Here is a 19,989-nt window from a genome sequence, read left to right on the forward strand (position 1 = left end):
ATAACCATGAGACATGCCTCATTGCAAAACTCTGGTATAATCCTAGATATTCAGGGAACTACAGAAGACCTGTCTTCTGATGGTCACTCCCTCTTTTCCCATAAGACTGATGGCATCCTGTCTTTAAGACTGATGTGCTATGTTATGATCATTAGGGGCGTATGCTCCAGTCACTACAACATGACAGTACATACCATAGCAACAACATCAAAAGCAGTACAGAAAGCTTTTCTACAGGCAGCCCACATAGCCTTCTGGGCAATATGATTTCTCTAAGGAGAGATGTAATTCTCAGAGGGGAGGCCTTCCAATTTGAGTGCCAACTAACCTTCTTGTCATTTGTTACTAGGGAAACAAACTATTTGACATTTCCCTTGAAGATGGCAATCCAGTTTGGAGTGGTCTGCCAGTCATGACCCCTCTATATGGGGACAGATTGTCCTGTTTTCTTAGTGTGTGGGACACTACAACCAGCAATAAATAAGCATAGTGGCTGTGTCTACATTGGTGCGATCTTGCGCAAAAGCGTCCGCTTTTGTGCAAAAACTTGCTACCTGTCTACACTGGCCGCGAGTTCTTGCGCAAGTAAACTGACATTCTAATGTATGAAATCAGTGCTTCTTGTGCAAGAACTCTGATGCTACCGCTCAGGCATAAGCCCTCTTACACAACTGTTCTTGTGCAAAAGGCCAGAGTAGACAGGCGACATGAATTTCTTGCGCAAGAAAGCCCTATGGTTAAAATGGCCATCAGAGCTTTCTTGCGCAAGAGAGCGTCTACACTGGCATGGATGCTCTTGCACAAAAGCACATCTCTTATGCAAACGCACATGCCAGTGTAGACACTCTCTTCTGGAAGACTTTTTGCACAAGAACTCTTCCGCAAAAGAGTTCTTGCATAAGATCATGCCAGTGTAGACATAGCCAGTGAGTCTGGAATATTCTGTCCTATTCATATCTATCACCCATTCCTTTTCAGAGACCAGTCTTACAAGTCTGTTCTCTGAGAAGTTGAGACTTTTCTTGGATCAGGGCCCATAGGGGTAATTGCCCTAAAACATAGAGACAATAAATTTTACACTTGGTGCTTTCTTGATTCCCCAAAGGAAAAGGGGGTCAGAGACCCATTCTGGATCTCTGTAATCTCAATAAGCTTATCTAGTATGTGAGGTTTTGCTTAGTTCTTCTTCGGGTGATGTCCTCGTGGGGGCTCCACTGTTGGTGACGGGTCATCCCAGGAGCCGCATTTCGGAGCTTTTTCCCTAGCAGTTTACTGTCGGGCTGCGCATGCGCAGGAGGCAGCTCACTCCATTGGCGGTTTGACAGCTGCCTCGCGTGCAGCCCGACCCCTCCCCTTCAGTTCATTTCTTGCCACCCTTGGTCGCAGACGGAGCTCCTCAGTTGTCTCTTTCCTCAGAGACATTCCCTTAGAATAGCGCTTGTTTCTTTCAATTTTTGCCTCAGAATTTACCCTCTTTTTTAGTCCTGATAAAATTGACCCCCCCAAAAAAATTTAGATTTTTTTTTCTTTTTGGTCCAGTTAGAACGCTTCATAAGTGGCTGCTCCACTTCTCCTCAGCTAGCTGCCCTTCTCTCCCTCTCTCCCTTCTTCCAGGCACAGAGAGAGAGATGAAAGAAAAGAAAAAAGGATAAGGAGAAGCCAGGTGGGAACACAGGCTCCTGCTTATCAGCTGTTAACAGCGGGGAGCTAATTATAGCCTTCGGTTGCTCCGCCCCCCCTCCCCCAAGGCAGCTTCTGCTATCTCCTCAGCATGACACCTTTTAAGAAGTGTCAACAATGTAAGGAGCCTTTGCCTATGTGGGACAGGCATAGCTTCTGCATACAGTGCCTGGGTAAGTCACACTCACCTCAGAAATGTGACCACTGCCGCAGCCTGTCAGCCAGAGCCAGAAAGGACCGGGAGCTGCAGCTCCGGATGATACTCTTTGAAAAGGCACTGCAGCCTTCAGAGAAAGCTCAGTTGACACACTCTATGGGAGATCCTGAGACAGAGGTGCCTGTTAGCCTCAGTAAAAGTCGGGGCAGGAAGCCTTCCCCCTCAAGGTCATTGCCTCCTACGCTGTCCCCCAGTGTCCCAAGAGGAGATGTGCCGAACACCACTACGACTGTAGTGCCAGCACCCACCACAGGCACAGTGACCGTGATCCCTAGAACGGAAGTGGGGCCAGCACGCTCACTATCAGCACCGGAAAAACTGCGCCGCCACACATCGGCACTGCCTCCAACAGCACTTATAAGCATGGCACTGGGAAGGAGCCGGGGAGCCACCTGCCAAGCGGTCCCATAAGACTCCAGCACCACCCAATGACAGGCCATCATCCTCACGTGGCACTCATGCCTCAGAGGCACCATTAAGGGGGCAGCCATCAGTGCGCCTGCACAATATAGACCTAGCCACCAGTAACCCCAATTTACCGACACGGGGGACCAATGGTGTATCTTTACACTTCCCCCCTTTGAAGGAGCCTTCCTCGGTGCCCCTTCCCTTCATTTATGCAGGGGCTATGCTAGATTTCCATCACCGCATGAGGGGTTTCAGTGTTATCATCAGAGGATTTTTTTCTCTTCACAACAGTCCCCCCAACTGCATCTTGACAGTACTATCACTACAACAACAGACCATGCCACACACCGTGGTATCCCAAATGGCACTTCCTGCCCCCCTCCCACTACCCTTCCTGTTGAGCTCCATGGGAGCAGTGGGCACCCTGTAGATGCCATGCCATAGAACCGGCTACCTCCTCAAAAGGCTCCCTCTACCCTCACCATCTCTCACTATTCCCACCACGATTAAGTCTGTGGAGGAGGAGTAAGGTCAGAGCGTAGGGAATGACATTGATGTGCAGCCACCTGGTCATCTGAATATACCTTAGCCAGGCATTGTGCCATCATGCCGCAACTAGCAGGTGATACAGCAGTGGCTACAGCAGTCTTATCCTCTGCCATTAGGCAGTAACTTCAATTCCCACAATCCATAGTGGGCACTGCTTTGTAGTCACCAACAGTGGGGACATCACCCGAAGAAGAAAAGGAAATTACTCACTTCGTGCAGTAATGACTGTTCTTCGAGGTGTGTGTCCTTGTGGGTGCTCCACAACCCACCCTCCCTTACCTTTGCTCAGAATTACGTATATTCAGGCACAATGGAGGAACTGAAGGGCACAAGGCAGCTGTCAAACTGCCAATGGCGTGAGTTGCCTCCTGCATATGCATGGCCCAGCAGTAAACTGCTGGGGAAAAAACTCTGAACTGTGGCTCCAGGGATGACCTGTTACCAACAGTGGAGCACCCACAGGGACACACCTCGAAGCACAGTCTTTACTGCACAAAGGAGTAACTTCCTTTTACTTTGGAATCACTCCTTCCCTCCCTAGATTGTTACAGCTAGTGTGCTGTTCTCAGTTTTCATGATACCTAGTTTCATTTGGCTATGCTATGAAGCCACAGGAACAAAAGACAGGACTATGCAGCACTTTAAAGACTAAGAAGATGGTCTATTAGGTGATGAGCTTTTGTGGGCTAGACCCACTTCCCAGATCAAATTGTGGAAGAAAATTGGAATGACCATATATACCAAAGGGATACAATAAAAAAAAGTGAACACATATAAAATAGACAAATCAGATTTTAGAACAGGGGGGCTATGTCTACACTGGCCCCTTTTCCGGAAGGGGCATGTAAATTTCACCTATCGTAGTAGGGAAATCCGCGGGGGATTTAAATATCCCCCGCGGCATTTAAATAAAAATGTCCGCCGCTTTTTTCCTACTTCAAAGTAGGAATAAGAGCCTCCGGAAAAGGGCGCTTTTTCCGGAGGATCGGGGCCAGTGTAGACGCTCTTTTCCGGCTTTTTTAAAAGCCGGAAAAAAGCGGCCGACATTTTTATTTAAATGCCGCGGGGGATATTTAAATCCCCCGCGGATTTCCCTACTACGATAGGTGAAATTTACATGCCTCTTCCGGAAAAGGGGCCAGTGTAGAGTAGCCGGGGGGTGAGGGGTGAGGTTAATGTTTGAGAGAATGATATTAGAGGTGATAATTGGGGAAGCAATTTTTGTAATGAGTAAGATAATTAGCATCTTTAAAGCCCATTAGTAAAGTGTCAAATTTAAGCATGAATGACAGTTCAGAGGCTTCTCTTTGAAGTCTTGTGTTAAAATCTCTTTGAAGTAGGATGCCGGTAATCAGGTCATTGAGACAATGCCCATTCTGGCATTACTAAGCCACAGGAAGATCCTGATTTGTAGTTGGTAGTCACTTTATCAGCAAAGGGTGCTTCTCTTCTCACTATCCTCAGTGCCTTGCAATTTTCCAAGTGCAGGGCAGTAGTGGCCACTCATTTGTGGAAAGGGATTCATATCTTCCATTACCTGGACAAATAGTACAGGGCATCTCTGAAAGCCAAGTTCTTGGTCATGTCCATGTTACCTGTCTTTTTCATTGTCTTGGCCTGCGGATGAAGAGGAGAAAGTCCATGGTGCTTTCAACACAAAAATCATGTTTATTGGGGCACTACTCAGTTCTACAAAACTGATGGCCTTTCTCCCTGTGGAGGTCTCAAGTAATCTGCCAAATCTGTGTGTCTGATTTAGATCTGTTTTAGTCCATGTAGTCTTGATCTGCTTACACACTTTTCTATGCAAAGCCATGCCTATGCAGTCACAGTAGGATAAAGTCTATCTACCGACCAAATTTCCACCCATTGAACTGATGGGCTAGAACAGGGGTTGACAACCTTTTCATACCAGACCCAAACTAAATCAAAATTCAGAACAAGTGGTCAACAAAGATCCATAGAAGAATGCAGGGGTCAGGACAGAGGTTTCGGTGTGGGGAGTACAGGAGGGGCTCATGGCAGAGGGTGGGAGTGCTGAATTTGGGGCAGAGGATGGGGGGCTCAGGGTATTTGGCTTGTGAACCATAGGTTGCTGGCCCCAGGGCTAGAGTTTCCCCCAAGTCCCTAGACTGGTGGATGGGTGTCACGGGGCAGACCCACCACCATGGTGCTTCTAGCCGGCAGTCCTGGGAATTAGCTCGCCTGCTAACTGGATGCCCCCCTCTAGCTGGTGTCTCCCCGTGTTCTCACTCTTCCCTCAAGTGCAGACTCGAGTCACTCTTTGACCACGGCATCCTCTTCAGGACACTGCCCTCTAACCGTGCCCACTCCAGTCTCTCTGCACCCCGTCCGGGGGTGTTGTTTACCCAACTGTGCACTCCAGGGTCCCCCCCTCCCAAGGGGCACCCAGTTCTTCTCCCAGGGAACACCCAGTTCCCCTGTACCCACCTTGCCACAGTCACCCATTGCCAGTCTCCATCTAGCCCCTGCCTCAGGGACAAACCTCAGTCTGTAATGGCCACTCATCACTGGCAAAGGGGTGTGGACCTGCTTCCTTTGCTTACCATGGCTGCCCCTCACAGCCCCTGTAGCTTCAGGCCTTGCAGCCTGGGGGCTTGCTTGGCCAGAGCTTCCCCAAGCCTGCTTTCCTTCTCCAGCACAGCTCTACCTCCAGGAAGTTTCCTGCTTCCCAGGCAGCCAGGTCCCTCCTGCTCTCTAGCCAGAGCAAGAATGAGCTTCTTCCTCCCTCCAGGAGCCCTTCTCTATATAGTCCCCAGATGGGCCCTGATTAGCCAGAACTGCCTCAGCTGGGGCTTCACACTCAGCCCTCTCTCAGGGCTGGGTTTTTGCCCTTAAAGGGCCAGTGCAGGGCAAGCGCCCTGTCACAATGGGTCAGAACAGCATATGTGTTCCTCTTTGCTTATCCACCTCCAATCAGGATCATAGTTCCAGATGCTTTGAAAACAGATTGGGGGCTCATAACTTGTGAGTCTACTAGTTATGGACACAGCAATAGGTCATTGGTTATTCCTTCCCCACATCACAGACCTTTCAGTTCAGAGTCTCATGGACAGTGATGTATTGTGTGAATAGGCAGGGGAGAGCCTGGCATAAATGAACTCCGTTCAAAGTGATGAACCTGTTAGTTTTGCCTCAAGGCCAGCATCATCCCTGAGGCTGTTCACGTTATCTCAGCAGGTTCTTTTTCTATAATCTTTTTCTATAATCACAAGTTGTCCCTGAACAATAGAGTGCTGAGGCTCATCCCCGGAGGTGGCACCCAATCAATAATTGTATTTGCTATGATGCACAAGTAGTAGAAAGGTCTGACTGCCTTGGTAACTGGAAATATTTTTCAATCTGGTCAGCTGATAGAGGTGTACAACAATAGGTCGCTAAGATTCTGGACATTCTTTAATTGCACCTCTAGTCTTCGGGTCTTTTGCATAATTCACTTTGGTTCTACTTAGCTATGATTTAAGCAGTTCATCCACCAATTGAGAAAAAGCCAGTGTTCTCTAAGGGACAGATTTCTCAAAGGTATTATTCCTCTCTATCCCCCTACAAAGAATGCAGTTACTAGGTGGGACTTAAACATAGTGCTAATAGCCTTTATGGGCCCTCCATTTGAGTCTCTAGCTAATTGCTCTCTAGTTCAACTTCCTCAGAAAATAACTTTTTTCAGTGCAACAATGAGAGCCAGAAAAATGGAAGAATTTCAATACTTTTATCTAGTACAAATAATATACTTATCTGTATCTTTTCAGAGCCACACTCCACCAAGGCTAAAAGTGTTTTCATACATTAGATGAACACTAGCATTCTGTTCAGATAGAATGAAGCTGTTTCAAGCATCTCTCCTTGCCTGTTTGTTTCTTCTTATGATAGAATCAAAGATCAAGCAGTTTCAGCACAGGTTATCTCTGATAGATTATAGCAGGAGTTGGGAGCCTTTTATGAATCGGGAGCCACTGACCCACAGAAGAATCAGTTGGCCTTCACACACAAGTGAGAAGCAAAAAAACAACAACCCCACCCTCACTGATGAGAGAGACACCCTTCACATTCCCCTTCCACACCAGAGCCTAGAGGACCCAGCCTAGTAGTTTTTGTGTGCTTCCAGCCCCGCAGCGGAGCAACACAAAGGTTGGAGCACCAGCACAGACTCTCCAATGCCGGGGAGAGGGAGATAGATCCTGAACCTCGAGGTCTGTATCCAGGCCAGCAGGGGACCGCATCTGAGGTTTCCCCTCCCCCCCCCCCCCATTGATTATAGCATGCATTTTGAAAGCCTACAGGGCAGCAGAACTTTCCCACATGGAAAGACTTCCTTGCCCATTTCACAAGAACACAAACTATCTATTTGGCCATCTTACAGGACTTTTCTATTCTGGTCATAACATCTGTTGCATTGTCTTTGATTCAGCATCATGCCCATTTCCAGAGCTGATGCAAACTTTGGAAAAACAATTTTATTGTGCTATTCAGATAGACTTCAGATAGACCTGAACCGCTTGGGAGTCACCTGAGTGGAATACAGATATGAACCACTCAAAGAAAAAAAGTCTGTTATTTACCACTTCTGTACCTCTTTTCTTTAAGATGTAGTTTATACAGATAGTCCTTGGCTCCTTTTCTGTTCCTTTTGCACTGGGGTATTAAACTATATAGTCTGGTACCAAAGAACTGTGAAAGATGGTGGTGGTGCAGCTCTTAAATTGCCTTAGAAAGGGCTAAGAGGAAGTGTATGGCACATGTGCCACCCTGACAGGTACTGCTCTGGCTCCAGGTTACAAGATGCACACCTGAGTGAAATACACATGTGAACCATACCTCAAAGAAAATATACAGAACAGGTAAGAAACCATTTTTAACTCCTTCGGAGAGGTAAAATGTCAATTAGTTTGAAGTAACAATATCAAATTAGAAACCATTGAAAAGGTAATGAGGTTTGTGCTGTAAATTCTCAAGAAATTATCTACCATAGGAATTTTCCTCTTGCTATTATGTATGGTAATGTTATGTTTCAAACAAACTTTTGGATTTACACTTTAGTTCTCTATTTTTTAAACACAAGCACAGAATAAGTAAAATTCAGATGTATATGTTTGACTCGCTACGAGTTTACTTGGAGGCAAATCAAATCTTTTCCACTATCTACAGTCTCATTAAATGTTAGAGGGCTATTAAAATATTTAGAAAGATGGACTTAGCTGTACATAAGACTTTAACGCTTGTATTATTAGACTGAACAAATGAGCACTACACTTCAGATGTAAATTAAAAAGGTTAGCATATGAATTTTGTATCATAGCTGATGATATGAACCATTGAAATGGTATGTTGTGAATGCAGTCTGCTTTTAGTTAGGAAAGTAAAAGCTGTGCTAAGCTTTTGAGGACAGAATTATGTCTTCACTCCACTTTGCTATATTTGTTTTTCTAGGCTTTAAATATTGTAGACAGGAACATAGGTAGAATTCCAGCAATAAATTGCTTTGCATACCAAGAGAATAATTACTACCAATTTTAACAGAAGAGTAGATAATGTATTTCAGATGTATTTTGTCTCGGTCTGATATAAGAAGCTTGATATGATGATGTCTATTATTTTGACTTCTGACTAAAGCTGACATTTCAGAAGTTCAGGTGTAAGCATTGCTTGTATCAATTGAACTTTGAATGACACTTATAACTGTGAATTTTACTGTAGGAAGGATGTTGGGCATAAGTTATGTCTTACTATGGAGCCAATTTTTGTAACACAGGGGTTGTATCAAAACCCATGGAAGATGAATGGTATGAAATGGTAATAAATATGATTAGTAGAGTCATTATGATAAACAAGCTGATGTTTTTCTGTTGTTTTTATTTAAACCACTGAAGGAAACGAATCTCAGTTTTAAAACACACTCGTAAATAGCAGACCTTAAATAGTTTCTGAAACAGATGATAAAGTAATCTGTGATTATAGCTTTCCTTATTTTATAATTTTCACAAATTTTGTGACCTGGTAATCCAAATTTCAGAGTTATTTCACTTCTTTGTTATTAACTAAACATCTTAGTCCAGTGGGGTGAGCAATCTGTGGCCCTTCAGGGTAATCTACTGGCCAGCTGAGAGACAGTTTGCTGACTTTGACCGTCCGTAGGCATGGTCTCTTGCAATTCTCACATGGGCCACAGTTTACTTTTCCTGGCCTATGGGTCCTGTGAAACGTGGTGGCCAGCATGTTTCCACAACCCGTGCCTCTTCTGGCAGTTCCCATTGGCCGGGAATGGTGAACCGTGACCCATGGGAGCTGTGGGGAGCCGTGTCTGCACATGATCAATGTCAGCAAAATGTCTCCCAGCTTGCCAGTGGATTACCCAAATGGCTGTGTGTGGCAAGCAGATTGCCCACTGCTGTTGTTCTGCTGCCAGTACTTTTTAAACTATTTTTACTCTGTTCTTTCCTGTTCTGTAATGTTTTTCATGGTGTTGCATATCTTCCTGGAAACCAATTGATAATATTTGAACAATTCAATTAGGATCTTTCTTATGGGGTGTAAGTTGTCACCTTGCACATTCAAACTATCATTCCATTGTCCTTATTTTAATTCTCCATTTTTAGACATCTTTTAGTTACATGATTACCACATTGTTTTTAAAAGTGTATTAAAATGAAAAATTAAGGTTTTTTTAAGTTTAAATAATGCTGAAATAATTTAATCCAAAGGATACCATTATAATTGTTAACCATTATCATCTTCTTTGAATGAAGAGACTAATGCTGGTCAAACGCTAGAATTGTGGAGTGGTACTTGGTCTGGAGATGCTTATGATCTAACTAGGGTTGCCAGATGCTTGAAACAAAAATACCGAACCACCTCTCTCCCCTCCCCCTCCCCCCAGAAAAACACCATTCTGTTGAAGGGAAAAAGGGGGAGGGGGACCAAAGTTATTGAGCAAAAAAGAAAAAGGACTCCAAACTTTATTAAGCCAAAAAACAAATTTTAAATAAAACAGCATGTCCTCTTTAAGAGTGAGGGAACAGGGGAGCGGAAAGCATTGCTTCCCCTAGGTCTTTTGGCTGGCAGCCATTTTGTGCTGGCAGCCTTGCGGAACCAGGTAAGCATGGGGGCTGGGATCGGGGGGTGTTTGAGGCCGGGGGAAGTTCGGGGGAGGGGGAGGCTGGGCACTGAGTGTTTGTAGGGTTGCCAGGTGCCCTGAATTTTCGCCTCCTGGCCAGGGAAAATTTCAGAAAATACCAGACATCTCAGGTGTCCGGTATTCTCTGAATTTTTTTATTGGACAGGAGTCAAAAATACCTACTGTCCGGGTGAATACTGGACACCTGACAACCCTAGATCTAACTGCTGTTCCATTAAAGTCACTGCCAACCTCAACAGAGGACATCAATTTCCAATATAGATTAAAATTTCAGTCTGTAAAAGAAATGATAATAATATCTTTGAGATTAAAATACACAAATAACAATTTAACATTTTCTACTATATGCTTGGCCTAATTAAGAGTTTAAAATATATAGTAAATCTATAAAAAATATATAAAATTGTTTAAAGTATGTTCCAAAATATTTCTGTCTACAGAAATTGTTTTCATTGGGAGCAGGAGACAAACAACTGATACAAACCCCTTTACATGATAGCCTTCCTGTTACCAATACAAGTGTGGCCCTTCTTTTTCAGCAATTGGGTAAGTCTATTCTCAGTTTGTTATAATATTTTACAAAATGAGATATTCTCATTTAATTCAGTCATATTTGGTAAGGGATCAAAAAAGATTGCCTTAATGCTATGATACTATATAAGACAAAGCCCCAAATATTGGGACTGTCCTTATAAGTAGGACATCTGGTAACTATACTCTGACTTTATATAAACCTCCTTTTGCTACATCCCATTTTTGGAATTTTTCTCTAGCATTATGCAATACTTGCAAACCTGCTGTAGATTGTACTAAACCTGGCTATGTTTCATTACAACTGTATTATATGAAGAATTTTCTTCCTGGCCACCATAGCAGTCCTCTTCATATCCAAAGAGGATAATTTTGAAACTAGTAATACTTAAAATGAATTGAAAAGCCACCTCACATTCCCATTAAAAGGTTGACAAGACTCAATAGAACTTGTTACTAATGTCCCTCTAGCTTGTTACAGTAGTAATCACAAAGAGCTGCATAAACAATGAGGAGTCCTCTGGCACCTTATAGACTAACAGATTTATTGGAGCGTAAGCTTTCGTGGGCAAAGAGCCACTTCATCAGATGCATGTAGTGGAAATTCAAAGAACTGCTGGCTAATTTGCTTTTCTTTGGTTCCAAATTGGATGAGAAGGAGCACAGTATCTTAAACGAATCCCACCTCAGTCAGCAGGCCACTCCTGACACTAGCCATTTTGCTTCTCCCGCCTTTGCTACAGAAATATCAACTGCAAATAGATTCCTAAATTGGGTGTGTGTTTAGGAGCTAGAAGAAATCTGTAAATCTGCTCTCTAAATTTCTGAGCCTCTGGGCATGTCATCAACAACGACAGGGCCTCGGGATACATGTGGGATGTGAGACCACATTTTAAACATAGAATGAAAATGGATACAAATAGAATTATTGTTACTGAAGAGGAGGAGAAGAAAGAAGAGCCTGAGCACTTGGAAAAATCATTCTGAGACACTTGCCCTCCTTTGGAATATGCCACTGAAAGGAAAAATATGTGTAAGGATAGTCTAAGTGAGAGTCTTATGGGAAATCCACCAGTACAAAAAGTCTTAACTAGTAACCTTGAAAAACGTACACTACAGCAGCTGTTCTCAAACTTCATCAATCTGAGGAGGACCCCCATTTTGTTTCAAAATGTTTCAGGACCTTCTGCCCCTTCTCCAAGGTGCAGATCCCGCTTTACTCCATCTCTCCTCTCTCTGTCACTCGTTCTGTCCCACCCTCACTTACTTTCACAAGACTGAGGCAGAGAATTAGGGTGTGGGTGCGGGAGAGGGCTTTGCCTGGGGGATGGGCCCAGGGGTGGGCCCATGAATGAGGGGGCTCTTGGTTGGCATGCAGGAGGGTACAAGTGCTCTGGGGTGAGTTTGTGGGAGAGGATTCCAAGTTGAGGCAGGGGTGGTGTGCAGGATCCCAGCAGCGCTTATTGTGGCCCCCAGAAGCTGCCGTCAGATCCCTGTGGCCCCTAGGGAGGCTTTATGTGCTCTCCTTGTGCCAGCAAGCACTGCTCCTGCAGTTCCCATTGGTCATGGTTCCTGGCCAATGGGAGTTACAGAGCCAGCACACAGGGAAAAGCAATGCATGGAGACTCCCTGGTCATCCCTGCACTTAGGATACGTCTAGACCACATGCGTCTTTCGAAAGAGATCATCTAGACAGCCACAACTCTTTCAAAAAAGTGATCTGCTTTTTTGAAAGAGAGCACCCAGGCAATCTGGATGCTCTCTTTTGAAAAAACCCTGCTTGTGGTAAAGAACGCCTTTTTTTTTTAAAGAGCTTTTTCGAAAAAAAGGCATTCTTCCTCGTAAAATTAGGTTTACTGCTGTCGAAAAAACTGCCCCATTCTTTCCATTTAATTTCAAAAGAACATGGTGGCAGTCTAGATGCAGGTGAAGTTTTTTCGAAAAAAGGCTACTTTTTTCCTGAAAACCCCCTGTAATCTAGACATAGCCCTAGGGGCTACTGCAGGGTGGCTGTGCCCTTGGAAGAAGGGCAAGTGGGGAGCCTGCCTTAGACCTAGACTGCAGGCCTCAGGAGGCATGGGGAGGAAGGAAAGAAGTTGATCAGCAGAGCCCAAAACCCGCCTGAAGTTCCCTTACATACCTAGTCCACACTGCTTCCCACCGCTCCCAATGGCCGGGAATGGCGAGCCACGACCAACAGAAGTGCGATTGCCGATATGTGTGGAGGTACAGGTAAACAAAGTGTCTCATGGCCATCCTGTGGCTAGCCATGACCCAGAGTTTGAAAACCCCTGCCTGAAGGTATGCTGCAGGATCCTCCCTATGCACAGCAGCCCTTGGTTTGGGAGAGTACCAAAGTAAGCTTTTTATGGCTGCACTAAATAAACCCCAGGATCTGTTCCTTGAGTGAAACTTTACACCTCCTTTATAATATCACCTTTGATAGGCACGCTTGCTTGTGTTTGGTTTCTGAAATAGTCACTTATATATTTCACTGACTTCAGAGCACTTTCATGCATTCTTATATTTCCATGTTTACCATCAAGTAAATGTAAGTAGGTGCTCTGGTTATTGAATTTTCATAGTCTTAGGAGCACTAGGAATGACACATCAATATTTTCCTATATCTAAACAAATCTGAAGCAGATTGTTGCATACCTTTGTTAAATAAATGGTGATATCAAAATATAGGCATTTTTGCCCATAAATGTAAACATCTATTGAGTTTTTATCTACTTTAATTTTTTATTTGCATCTTTTACTGGTTTTCATCTTGTTTATTTGTGTAATCTTTTGTAACAGCATTTTACAAGCATTTTAAGGAGGATGTATTTTTAAAAAGGATATATCTTATGACTGTTACCAAAGAGATTCATGTTATCTCGGGGGGAAAAAACCCTACATTATATTCAATTTTTTCTTAGAAGACTTCCTTTTTTCTCATCATACCAGAACACTGATTGTTTGGTCTGTATGACTAACATGTTAGCACTGTGTTTTCAATAACTGATAACAGGAATGTGTATGTTACCTCAAACTTTGCCTGTCCTTCAAATTGAACAATAGTGTTTTAAAAGTTCCAGGAAAATCAGGAAGTTTTTCCCTATAGGAGATTGCTCTGCACTCCTCCAGGAAAGGGTTTCTTACCTACTTGCCATCTGGATCTCATCTTGTTCAGGTAACAGACTGCTTCTACCCTGCAAGAGAGAATCTATTCCATAGGATGTCAGGATGGCAATCTTATGTCCTTTGAAGAAAAGTGAAGCTCTCCCTTAGCTCCTATTGGTCTGCCTTTTTAAAAACTAAAGAACTCTAACGCAGACCTGACAACTCAATGCATCTCATGAGACTGTATATTCAGTCTTGGGGTTAGGTCTACAGATTCTTGGTCTGTGTAAGTCACTAAGGTACACTGTGTCCCTAGGAGTTTGTAGCAGTGTCAGAGTCACTGCTGTGGCGTCTCCTGCTGGTCACCCTGGGAACTAGCTCCGTTTCTTAGAATGCTGGTAAACAGTCTTACAGCATTGTCCCTTAAATAGGGGAGTGCCAGCAGGCAGTCTGTAGTGCTAGTCCTCAAGCAGGGAGGTGCTGGTAAGCAATCCGTAGTACTGTCTCTTAGGCATAGGAGTGCTGACAAGCAGCCTGTAGGGCTAACCCTCAAGCAGAGAAGTGCTATTAATTAGCAGTGGTCTCAAGACCTACAGTGGGGAGGCAGAGTGGCAGGGGATTGTGAAACGTATCCCCATCTGACTCCACTGCATTCCAGCACATGACCATTAAAGTGGTGGGTTATCTTGCTACCAGGTCAGCGTATATCCTCCCTGCAACACACTGACCCTCTGTTAAGGCACCAGATTGTCAGCCGAAAATACCTGGGCTACTTCCTACCCCAGCTCCAGGTCAAGCTCCGCAAGGCTGCCAGATACTCAGCCACTGGTAGTGCCCCTAATGCTGGTTCTTCCGGCTTCTCAGGGTAATTGGACATCAGCTCTGGCTCTTCAAGCTCGTTCGTTTATTCAGCCACCAGCAGTCTCACCAGCTCCTTAGCTGAGGGCCTCTCCAGGTCCAAGGCCACACCTGGCTCGGCAGCAAAGATGGCGGACGGCACATCTGTCCCCTTCCCTGGTGCTACCTCGAGTGAGCCTGAACTCCAGTTCATATGACTGAGTTGGAAAGGATTTGCTTTGACCCCCTTCTCCAACCCAAGAGCCAGCTCCTCAGAAGCTCCCCACCAGCGAGGGGGAGTTTGACATCCAGGTGATTGTTATCTAGAATGTCAGCAGGAGAAATAGAGAGCTGTTTGGCTGCTGAAGGAGGAGAGTTACCTATCTACCCTTTATTTCCCCTGTATTCAGCATTGGTGTGAGGTCACATCTGGAGTATTATACAAAATCCTGGGGACTCCCATTAAAAAAAGGATGTGGACACATTGGAGAGAGTCCAGCAGAGGGCAACAAAAATTATTAGGGGGCTGAAGCACATGAATTATGAGGAGAAACTGAGGGGGGATTTGTTAGCAGCCTTTAACTACCAGAAAGGGGGGAGTCCAAAGAGGCTGGAGAGAGGCTGTTCTCAATGGTGACGTATGGCAGAATGAGGAGGAATGGTCTCAAGTTACAGTGGGGGAGGTCTAGGTTGGATATTAGGGAAAATTATTTCACTCTGAAAGTGGTGAAGCACTGGAATGGGTTACCTAGGGAGGTGGTGGAATCTCCATCCCTAGAGTCCCAGATTGACAAAGCCCTGGTTGGGACAATTTAGTTGGGATTGGTCCTGCTTTTAGCAGAGAGTTGGACTTGATGACCTCCTGAGGTCTCCTCCAACTCTAATATTCTGTTATTCTATGTGGGAAATTGTAAGCAGGACCAGTGAAAACCACCACAAATTGAGCAAGGAGGAGCTGATAAGACTGTTTCAGGCATGCACACTCATTGCCCTTCCACCTCACTGGTCTCGCCATCACTCCTACTTTTCCTTGTTGAGCAGTTCAGTCTTGATCCCTGTAGTGAGGCAGAGTGGCCACCCACTCACCTGGAAAAGGGGGACAGCCCCTCTGCGAGCCCCGATGGGCTACGTGCCTTTGCCCCAGGGTAAATCAGGAATTGTGCTCAGTTGGGAAAGGAAGGGAACCTCCCTCTAAAGAAGAAATCCTCCCTTGGTCTAGGGAGCTCCTGAATTTGGTGCAAATACACCTTCTTCTCAGACACTGACGTCTTATAAATCCCAGGTAGTCACTGCAATGTTCACCTACAGGCATTCTGTCTGTTCTCACAAACACAATGGGGAAAAGATGCCTGCTGGCAGATGAGTTTACAGGATTCCTCATCTAACTCAGGTTCCCACCTCCTCTCCAGCAACTGCTAGAAGGCTTTACCAGACCTCCTGTTCAGAGCAACAAGAATATAAAACAACCAAAGGGGCTCTCAGAATTCCTGGGCTGTTACTTAGCCTTGTGAGGGTTTCTGCAGCAGGACTACTGTAAACTGATATAGGCTGAACCTCCCAAATCCGAGACTCTCAGCAGGGTCAGGGATGTTGCTGGACCAAAGAGCCCTGGAGGCATACCCGGGCTGTGGAGCCCCAGATGAGCGAGGCAACATCTGGGGAGCCCCCGCTCTGGCCCAGAACCCCCTGCATTAATGGGGCCAGGCGGTAGCCAGGGAGTTCTCCCCCACGCCAGGGAACCCTGGCATTAGCGGTGCCATGTGGCTGGGGAGTCCTGGCTCTAGCCAGGGAACTCCTGCCTGCACTCTGGCTGCCTGTGTCGGGATGGGCCTGGCCAGGAACCCCGGGAAACCCTTGGTTATAGTGGGGCTGGTGAAGGCCCAGAATCTCCAGCAGCAGCGGGGCAGATCCAACAAAGGGGTGGGGTGGCTAGGCAGTCCCAGCTGCGGCCCCCCAGCAGCAGAAGCAGCAGGAGGGCCAGTGAAGGCTAGGTGGCCCCAACCAGGAACCTGCAGAACACCCAGCAGGACAGCAGCAATCAAGCAGTCCTCAATGTGAACCCTGGGGCAGCGGGCAGGCAGCAGGGTGGAGAGCCATGCTGGGTCAGTATTAGGGGGACCAGTGGCAGGGCAGGTAGCCCCAGTGAGAGGAGCTTGGGAGTAGGGCAGACAGCAGAGGAGCATTGACTTCCCCTGGTCCAGCAAACTCTTTGGTCCAGGAAAGCGCAGGTCCCAAGGGTGCCAGACTGGGGGTCCAACCTGTACTGAGATTACTGGCTGCAGGTTTCACTAGTGGAACACCTCAAAGGAATTGAGGAGTTGACAGAAAAGCAGACCAAAATGCCTCAGCTAATCATACCCCATTTATAGTGCAGTTGGCACAACTGTTGAACTAATGGAACCCTGCTTGGGCTGCCCATCAGCCATGTCGCACATGCTGGGCTAATGGAACCCTATATTTTATGAGTCGACCATGTGCCAAATAGCCACCCCTGCAAGGTTGAGAGAGAGAGAGAGCCCCCAGATGTGGAGAAATGAGCAAGAGGAAGCACCCTATTGTCTTACCACTTATTTCTGACAAAGGTACTCTGGTCACTTTAACAAGATATAAGTCTGTCCTTAGGGAATCCTGCCTTACCCACTTTAGGTTTCAGTGAGACTATAAGGGCAGTGCCATGCAGCTATAGCATGGCCTGACTCGCTAAAAAGGGGCCTCTTGAAAAGTAGATATGCCATACAGTGATTATGTAGCTATGACCTACTCCAATGAGACAAAGGCTATGCCATGTTCTTGGTATTGCTCAGCTTGGCTTACTAGGGTGTCCAAAGACATGAAGACTGTTCTCATGTAGCTGTTGCATAATACTACCTGGCTCATTAAGTGACAAGAAAACCAATGTAATCAGCTTCAGAATATTCAGGCTTACAATTAAGGGAGCTGTTAGACAAAGTGGTAGTGGAATCCTCAGGTAAATAATAAAAATCATTACAGAGACTTCCTTATTCCAAATCTGGGAAAAGGAATGTCCACCCTTATTACAGGCCTAGGTATATTTTTTTTGGAGGGGGGAGGAGGGAGGGACGGAATGGTTGCTTCCTAAAGGTGTGTCTACACAGCAGTGCTTAACTCAAAATAAGCTATGCAAATTGAGATACATCAATTGTGTAGCTTATTTCAAAATTGGGAGCATTTACAAAGCACTTTTTTCGAAATAGAGCACTCTTCCTCCAACTTCCCTTATTCCTTGTACAGTGAGGCTACGTCTATCACTGTGCCTCATTTGCATATGTTCTTGTGCAAGACTGGCCAGTGTAGACGTAGCCTGTGGGTTCCAGAAGTCAGAGTAAGAAGTCCTCCAGCTTGACAGTATGTCAACGTTATTTCAACATAACTGCTGGCTGTGTAGACACGGACTAAGTTATTTCAAAATAACAGTGGTTACCCTAAATGTAGAATGTAAGGGTACGTCTAGACTACATGCCTCTGTCGCCAGAGGCATGTAGATTAGGCTACCAGACATAGTAAAATGAAGCGGCGATTTAAATAATCGCCGCTTCATTTAAATTTACATGGCTGCCGCGCTGAGCCAACAAACAGCTGACTAGCTGTTTGTCGGCTCAGCGCGATAGTCTGGACGCACGGGTGGCGACATCAAAGGTATTTGTCGACCACCCAGGTAAGCCTCTGGGATGAGGTTTACCTGGGTGGTCGACAAATACCTTTGATGTCGCCACCCGCGCGTCCAGACTATCGCGCTGAGCCGACAAACAGCTGATCAGCTGTTTGTCGGCTCAGCGCGGCAGCCATGTAAATTTAAATGAAGCGGCGATTATTTAAATCGCCGCTTCATTTTACTATGTCTGGTAGCCTAATCTACATGCCTCTGGCGACAGAGGCATGTAGTCTAGACGTACCCTAAGACTACAGCAAAAGTAGATAGAAGAAATCGAAACACAAGAAGGGGAAAGACCAGTCATCCTGCAATGCAAATTCTAGCACTAGAAACAGCCCTTGATTGAGATCAAGAAAGATGCGATAGACAAGAGCTTGGGGAGGAGGCTACTAAAATTTCAAAGATTAAGGGCTTTTTTCAATATTGAGTAGTTAGTTCCTGAATGCAGTTTAAGGGTACTTCATAGAATTTTCAAATATTCAGAATCATTTTCTCTCCTCCACTCTTCTCAAATCCCCAGAAGATGTGAAATAATGAGGAGGCTATAGATCTTCTTTAAGAATTGTCATGATAAAGTGATGTTTTCCAGCCGCTACTCATTCTTGTTTCTGGAACCCAGGAAATCCAATGACGAGAAAGTATATTTGGAAGTAAAACACTTGAACAAGTTCATCAGGAGGACCTTATTCAATATGGAGACCTTGAAGTCCACAGCAGTGGTCATCTGCCAAGGGGATTACTTTATATCAGTTCACTTGAAGGAGGTCTAATTTCATCTGCAAATTCTCTAGGCATAAAGGATATTTCTGCAATTTATTCACAGGCCTGATAATTTGCAAAATAAAGCATTACTTTTTGGGCTGTCATCTGTGCTTCAGATGTTCAAAAATCCGGAGAGGTTCTGGGAAGGGATGGACATGGGAGAACACAAGGATTTGTCATGAAAACAGATGGACATCTGGAAGTATGAGGGGGTGTTCTCTATAATTTATGGGCAGAGGCCCATCTACAGTCTATCAGAGCCTTGCATGACAAAGGCACCAGCAATACAAAGCTTGACTACTTGAGCAGAAGGAAAATCGATCAGGCTGAATGGAGTCTTCACAACAAATCCTTTTGTTTTTCAATCCTAAGCAAACTGTGATACTTGCCAATATTTTGCAAAGACCAGAGAACCTGAAGCACTAGGCATAGATGCCCTATCACTCAAGTTGCCAATAGGATTACTTTACACCTTTCTTTAAGTGTCCACCATTAGGAGATCAGCGAGGAGGAAATTAAAGTCACACTACAGGCTTTACAATGGCTCAAAAGCTTCTGAATCCTATCTATCATTTTTCTTTAATCCAAATCCAGATTTTTTATCTCAGACCTGGCATAGTAGAAGTTTAGGTCAAATTTAGCTGCATAAGGTCAATTTTCTAAACAATGAATCAACACTACAAAGACCATTCTGTCCACTTTAAGGGCCATGAAATCGATTTCAGTACTCCTGATTTTATAAGAAGTAATGCTGAATTTGGCCTATTCGTTTCTGTGGTCCAGGCTGCCTATGTATGGCATCATGAGTCACAGGAGCAAGGGGTTGGCTGGGTCACCAAGAATCACTATTGGTATTTCCACTTCTCTGATTCTAATTTTCTGTTCTGGGAAAAAAGTTACAGCTTGCACTTTTCTGAAGAAGCAGGAGTTCCTTAAGATGCATGCATTATACAATTTTCCTCACCATTTCACAAATAATGTCGGTGTGAAAGCTCTTCTAATTCATGAACACCTGTAGTACCATAAGAAGTACCCCTTGTGGTTTATGTATTCCTTGGCAAGGTTGTCGGG

General features: G+C 45.1%; 1 protein-coding gene across 8 annotated transcripts in view; it reads left to right on the forward strand.

Moving 5' to 3' along the window:
- Positions 1 to 19,989, forward strand: part of SBF2 (SET binding factor 2) — a 651,649-nt gene that overhangs the window by 304,696 nt on the left and 326,964 nt on the right. For all 8 annotated transcript variants that reach the window (XM_006129315.4, XM_025187865.2, XM_006129312.4 and 5 more), the window contains one exon: positions 10,448 to 10,553. In XM_006129315.4, coding sequence (XP_006129377.1) covers positions 10,448 to 10,553 — 106 coding nt within the window. The remainder of the gene's footprint in view (positions 1 to 10,447; positions 10,554 to 19,989) is intronic.

This window comes from Pelodiscus sinensis, chromosome 4 (assembly GCF_049634645.1).
Source record: "Pelodiscus sinensis isolate JC-2024 chromosome 4, ASM4963464v1, whole genome shotgun sequence".
Lineage (NCBI taxonomy): Eukaryota > Metazoa > Chordata > Testudines > Trionychidae > Pelodiscus > Pelodiscus sinensis.